Source organism: Rosa rugosa, chromosome 4, assembly GCF_958449725.1.
Source record: "Rosa rugosa chromosome 4, drRosRugo1.1, whole genome shotgun sequence".
Lineage (NCBI taxonomy): Eukaryota > Viridiplantae > Streptophyta > Magnoliopsida > Rosales > Rosaceae > Rosa > Rosa rugosa.
Window position 1 is genome coordinate 13,141,391 of NC_084823.1, and position 6,800 is coordinate 13,148,190.

Sequence of the window (6,800 nt, forward strand, 5' to 3'; positions counted from 1 at the left end):
CGTCCCGGGAGCTATTTTATACTGGTCGGAAGGGGTATTTTCGTCAATTTCAGCCATCAATTTTTTGTTTTTTACTTGGAAAGAATGCATATTTGTCACAAAAAAGGAAATGGACATCGACAAACAATTTTCTTCATCAGGTTTTGGTATACAGTCAATGCAGCTGAGGTCCAAAATGAGAGTGCCACCTTTCCTTCCATGCTCTATAATAATGTACTCGATGAATTAGCTTCATAGCATCATTGCATGTTCAATGCAACAGAAGGCTCATCAAGCAATCAAATAGGCGTGTCGATTACTAGCAACCTCGTGAGCTGCTGCAAGCTCTTCGACTGCTCCATTGACAGGATTCTTCATTCTTGCTTTCTCCTTCGCCATTCTCCTCATCCCCATCAGCTGTGAAGCAGGTGAAGAAGTTCCTAGCTTTCCTTCAAGAAGATCAGTCAACACTATCCAGAACTGTGAACTTCTGTGGTGAAAAACTCATAAATCTGCCATCTCGTGCCCATTCCAGAGGACCTGACCAGCAGAAGGCTTAGAAAAGTTATGTGGGAGGTAGTCTAGCCAGAGCCATTGGTGCAGCACTCATGGACAGTAGCATTTTCATGAAAGAGACACTATTGAGAAAGAGATGATGTTTCAGTCCAGCCAACCAAACCAAGTCCCAACCAAAGAAATCATCCTGTTACAAAGTTATGAATGGAGAAAGAAACAAATGAGAATTCTACTTGAAATAATTGATGTGCAGTAAAAAATGATAATGAATGCATAATTAATTAATCATCATAGGACATATGCAGTATCAGTACGAAAAGTTCAGAATTAATGCAGTATAATCGGAGAAAGTTTAGCAAAATAGGTTTCAAGGAGCCCATAAGCATAAGGAGTGAGCTTGCTTATTCCTCTTCCAATCCAAAAGAAGACAGTGAATCTAGTATAATAGATAAGTATATCATACATCGTCATTTACAATCACATATGATGAATTAGCATTACAAAGCACAAGCATCTGAACAAAATACAGAACACTACAGAACAGAATAAAAATAAGTGATATAACATGCATGACAGTATTTCATAACCCCAAACAAATTGACTGAGAAAACAAAGCAAAATCTACAGACTTCTTATCGAATCATACCAAGACCAAAAGTAACCACCTGTCCTCTGATGATCCCAGCTACAACATGATGATAAAGAAAACAGATTTACAGACACATCTGGAATTCTTTACAGCCTCATTTAAATAAGGGCAACGGTTGTATGCTCTCCTCGTGTAGTCCTCCAAGAATCACTAAATATTTTCTGATATTCATCTAGCACCTGGAAACCATTGCAATTAGTTCTTAATTAGGCAACTAGCCATGACCAAAATAAGGTAATTCTGAAATCCGAAAACTTCAATAGTTATTCAATGGTGGAATGGTGAGGGTCATGGAAAACGGGCTCCAAATTAGCAACAAAGAGATTTAAACTCAGCAGAGGTTATGTCATTTCAATAAGTAGAACCAACATGGATTTTCCTAATCACAAAATCTAGAACTTCTACATGCTAACACGTCTTATGGAACATAATCCAATCTAGCAGGCAATGATTAAGGAACTAGCAACACAAGAAGCAAAGTATAGGATACGAATGGATCTTTGAATATATATGACTACAATCAGCTCCTAAAGAAGATGCACCTTGACCACAATAGTGGAAGGAAATGATATAATGAACATTGAAGGACCCAAAATCCACGTCCTTTTGTGCTGCCTTCTAAAACTTAGATCAATCTGTTGTTGATTAAAAGATCACTCTCTTCTTATTAGGTATAATTAAGAAAATATATCTCCCCGTTGAAACTCATGCATAAGGCGGTTTCAAAAACAAAAAAAAATTTCTATTCCAAGTTGGGCAACAGAAATAAGCAAAAACCCTGATCTAGAACCAGAAAACACATGTTTACAGTAATACAGTGGACCTCGATGTTATGTTCTAGAAACAGGAGACCAAGATTGAAAGGAATTTTTTGATTGCATATACCAATCTCAAAACTATGAATAGCAAGTTTATCTGGCTTAGATTAGTATCGCTGCATGCCTGCATACAGTTGTTAATGCAGACAAAGACTTGTGTATGTGAGTGTATATCTGTGTGGGTGTAACGTGTAAGGGAGTAATGTATCTTGAATGCATGTTGAGTTCTTATATCAACTAAACAGAAACTAGTCTTGAAACTTGCAAGAGAACAAGGGGCTGCTTCCACACAATATTGACAGATCCCTCAATCTCACAATGCCTTTTAGGAGTCTTCAGTATGGAGAAGCTACTTAATCTCAACCATCAAAATTCATTACTTGTTTTTAAATCAGTGGTGCTACATACTCAAGTGAAGTAATAAACATATAATGACCACAGTAAGATTTCCTATACCTGATCTTAAACCTTGTTTCCTCCCACCTCCAAACCTGTCAACAAAAGGTGGCAGCATCATCATCAAAAATTGTATATCTCAAGAGAGAGTAGTCCATTAATCTTTGGAATAAGATTTGCAAGCACCAAAACACTTTACCAGGCAGGCAATAATTCTCTGACCTCCCCTAACTCCATCAAGGAGTTCATCTCCAACTATCTTTGCCTATTGTTTGGTTAAACGACAGGAGTCTTTCAATCAGCAAAGCCTCCTTATATCTGGCCTTTTCAAGCTTGTACTTGATTCTCTTGATCTATTCAGCAAATTTCTACATTTACTACTTCCCCTTGACCCCGAGCTCACGTGGGCCATCTCATTGGCTGATCTATCCTTCTCCTTGATGTTCCTCTGCAGCTTCAACTTCTTCTCGGTTCTCATTTTCCGGATGATTGATTTTGTACATCTCAAACTTCGGTTCAACTGTTGATATTACCAAATTCACAGGGTCCCATGGCTCAAATTTCTAAAAACCCATCATGGGGTCTGGTTAGACAAAAAGTGGTTCTTGGGTATGACCATATGATGACCATGTATTGGGAATTTGGGATCACGTGTGTATAGGTTAAATGGACGGACCAATCTCAATCCAACTACGACCTGGTGGTGCCTTCAACCCCATCTCTCTCATTTCATCACGAACCTTATTAGAATCATCCCACCTATCATGTTTAGCATAAGCATTTGATAACAGAGCATAAGTTCCGGTGCTCACTCCTGCACTATTGCGGAGGCCTTCTCTGATCCTCTCAACCATCTCCTCGTTCCCATAAATTTTACAAGCATTAAGCAGCGCTCCCCAAACAGGACCATCAGCTTCTGTTGGCATTTCTTTAATAAAAGCATCTGCTTCCTCTAATAGCCCAGCTCGACCATACATATCGACCAGACACGCATAATGCTGTGTTTCAGGGACAATCCGGTAAACTTTCTTCATAGCATTGAAGAACATCAACCCTTGATTTACCAGGCCAGCATGACTGCATGCTGATAACAACCCGAGGAAGGTTACACCATCAGGAGACACCCCATTGACTAGCATACTGGAAAAGAGCTGCAACACGTGTATGCCATGGCCATTCATGGCCATGCCGCATATTATGGTACTCCATGAAATGATATCTTTGTGCTCCAGGGACTGAAAAACTGAGATAGCCATTTCCAAGTTTCCACACTTCACATACATGTTGATCAAGGCATTCCCCACATTGCCATTCGCCGTGAGATCTCGTCGAGTACTGATATAGGAATGCACCTGCTGGCCTGAACTTAATGCACAAATCGAAGAACATGCTGACAATACATTGACAATGGTAGCCTCATTAGGCTCAGCTTCTCCACCCTGCAGCAGTTGTTGGAAAAGTTTCACTGCCTCTTCACAAAAACCTCTTTGTGCATAACCACCCACCATGATAGTCCAAGAAACGACATCTCTCTTGGGCATATTGACAAACAGGTATCGTGCACTCGCCAAAGACCCACATCTCAGATAGAAATCCAACACCACATTGTCCAAAATCAAATTTCTTTCCCGAAAGTTCCTCAAACAATGGCCATGAACAGCTTTACCAAATTTCAAAGCTCTTAAAGTAGAACAAGAAGACAAAACAGTCACAAGAGTAGTGGAATTAGGCTTCACGTCCATGGACATAAACTTCACAATGGCTTCCTCCACAAACCCACACTTGGAAAGACCCGAAATCATCGAAGTCCAGGAAACAACATCCGGTACGGGTATTGAATCAAAAACGCGGGTAGCAGAAACAATGTCAGATTGGATTATGTAAAAGTGGAGCAAAGAGTTTTGGATGAAGGTATCAGATATGTGACCAGATTTTGTGACGTGGGCTTGGATTTCTTGGCCTTTATGGGGTGAATGGAGCAAGCAGCATGCCTTTAGAGCATAAGTAAATGTGTAGTGGTTATGGGAAGTTGGGTGGTGGAGCATTTGGTTATAGAGAAAAAGGGCATTTTGTGGTGCTGAAGAGTTTGTCAGATATCCCAGCCAGGGGTTTAAAACTTGGGGTTTTGGATTTTTGACCTGCAGCGCATGGATTTGGTTTAGTTGTCTCATTGTATGTGGGTTAGGCTGCATATAATGACTTCTTTACTGGCAATGACTCTTTACCCTGCTTTTGCATACTTCAATCTTCTGCCCGTGGGCATTAAGACCGATAGTTCAAAAAAAATTCCTGCAGAAAACCACACATCATTGCCAGGTTTAATACTGGGGACTGAAACTCAAAAGAACAGCAAAAGAAGTCAAGTGAATAAGCAATGCACACGAGCACTGACATCCCCAAACACTCGTAACAATCCAATATTCTAATGAAATCACTCACTCTAGGACCAACCAACTAATGACTCCTTAAAAGAAACCCATTTTCAGTAACAATCCAATATTCTAATGAAATCACTCACTCGTAACAATCCAATATTCTGTGCCACTATCTATTTGAAACTTACCGGTACTCGCTTTAAAAAACAAAAAAGAAAAAAGTGCCTAACACCAATAGATTCCTTGCCCTCAAGGCAAAATCTTCTTCTACCTACTTTCTGCCAAACAAGCATTTATGGTACAGAACGGTAAGTACTAAGTACTTCTCAAGAAACTCATACAAGCAACCCAACGGACCTTAGCGTTGCTGGTATTAAAAAACAGAAAAATCAAGCAGCTACCAACTCTTTTTCCCTTAGGTTTGGAGTTAGTAACCTCTACCTGATAAACAAACACTAGCATTGTTGCCTTAACGCTCTTCATCTTGGCATTTTTTCCTTGGATACTCTTCACATTTAGACTTTAGTCAATCTCATCTAACTGTTAAACTTTGCGTTAGCTTTTCCGTTAAGTACTGATGTGGCCTAAATGAACCTATATTTGTGATGACTCAGGCTAAACTCTGAAGTGTCAACCACATGACATGATCAGTTATTTGTGGGACCCACCAAAGAAATCAAGAAGGGGTTCTCACGCACAAGCCTATTGATTTACATGATCTGAGGTCGCATCTTCTTTGGATTTGGGTCCTCAAGAAGGGGTTTAGGTTCAAGAGAAGCAAGAAAAGCTTATGTTTTCCTCTGAAAATTGTGGTTATAAGCAAAAGGTGTTTCATGGTGGCCCTTAGAACTATGCAAAAGCATCGATGATGCTGGTTGATTGAGTATGACGGGGTCTTTCCGATTAGTAAGGTACATAATGTTATTCATTATTAGGATAAGATTACTAATATTCATTCAGCAATGATTTTGCAATCTAAAAATCTAAAGAAACCAGAGTTTCCACAAAAGTTCATTGACAAGTCCCTGACTCATTGAAAATCATAATGGAGTACTGGTGCAAACTTGCAACAGTAATCAAGAAGAAAAGAGGAAGTCCTCTTAGAGCCAAGAATAAAACTACTTCAACAAACAAGAAGAACAAGGCTCCTGCTCCTCTCCTTCACATTAAAGGAGTCTTCACCTCATCAAGAATCTGCTCAGCCAGAAACTCAATTTAGCTTTACTGTTCACTTTTGCGCATTTTATAAAATGGCATCAAAATAAGATTGAACCGACTAAGAACAAAGAACAACAAGTTTCACCAAAAATTCACATCCAACAACAAAAACTCCTTCACAGAGTCGTTAAATTTCGACGAGGGAGCTTACTTGGCGGCTATCGATATCTTTGGCCAGGACTCGAACGTGCTCGACGGCTCGAGCCTCTGAGAATTGATCGAGCAACACGTCGATCTCAAGCGGCGTAATGAAGCGCATGTGGAGAACCGAGTGGACGAGCACGGCGATGAGGCGGAAAATCGAGACCAGAAAGAGAAGGAACGTGAAGCCGGATTCGTCGCCGAAGTCGAGCCTCGGCGCCATTGTCACCGATTTGGAGCAGATAACTCCCGAAACTCAAATCCTAACCTAGCCTCCTCCTTTTCTCCTCCTACTTCGCCACCGCCGCGTTGTCGTAAACTCCTAGTCCGATCAAATCTCGACGAATTCAGAACCAGCGACTCAGATTACGGCGTTTGCAATTCCATTATCAAATTGGGAGCGAAATTTAGAGAGAGAGAGAGAGAGATTGGTAAGAGTCGAGAAAGGTTCAGACGGGCTTGGATAAAGGGAGGGAGAGAGAGAGCTGCCAGTGGTATCTTTGATAATTACCCTTAATTTTAGTGGCAGTTTGCTAAAAAGTGAGTTTAATTATCATGAGGACATTTGTGTTATCTGGATTATAATAAGATACTTTAAAATGACCTATTTTATCATTATTCCAAAAAAATAAAAACAAAAAACAAAAAACTTCTTCTTCGGTTCTCTAGACTTATTTCTTCTGTTTCCCAACTTTGCCAATTAAGAGG

General features: G+C 40.1%; 1 protein-coding gene across 3 annotated transcripts; it reads right to left on the reverse strand.

The window, feature by feature from the left end:
* Nucleotides 1–116: 116 nt before the first annotated feature.
* Nucleotides 117–6,549, reverse strand: LOC133745648 (pentatricopeptide repeat-containing protein At1g08070, chloroplastic-like). 3 transcript variants are annotated; one of them, XM_062173755.1, is made up of 5 exons: nt 6,103–6,549; nt 2,558–4,647; nt 2,419–2,453; nt 1,219–1,323; nt 117–682 (listed from the first exon to the last, which is right to left on the reverse strand). In XM_062173755.1, exon 2 carries the CDS (start codon nt 4,548–4,550, stop codon nt 3,021–3,023), a length of 1,530 nt encoding a protein of 509 aa, XP_062029739.1. In that variant the 5' UTR covers nt 4,551–4,647; nt 6,103–6,549; the 3' UTR covers nt 117–682; nt 1,219–1,323; nt 2,419–2,453; nt 2,558–3,020. The 3 variants fall into 3 exon arrangements, with proteins under 3 accessions (XP_062029739.1, XP_062029737.1, XP_062029738.1); XM_062173753.1 differs by having other exon boundaries at nt 1,161–1,323; XM_062173754.1 differs by having other exon boundaries at nt 1,142–1,323.
* Between the last annotated feature and the right edge of the window lie 251 nt (nt 6,550–6,800).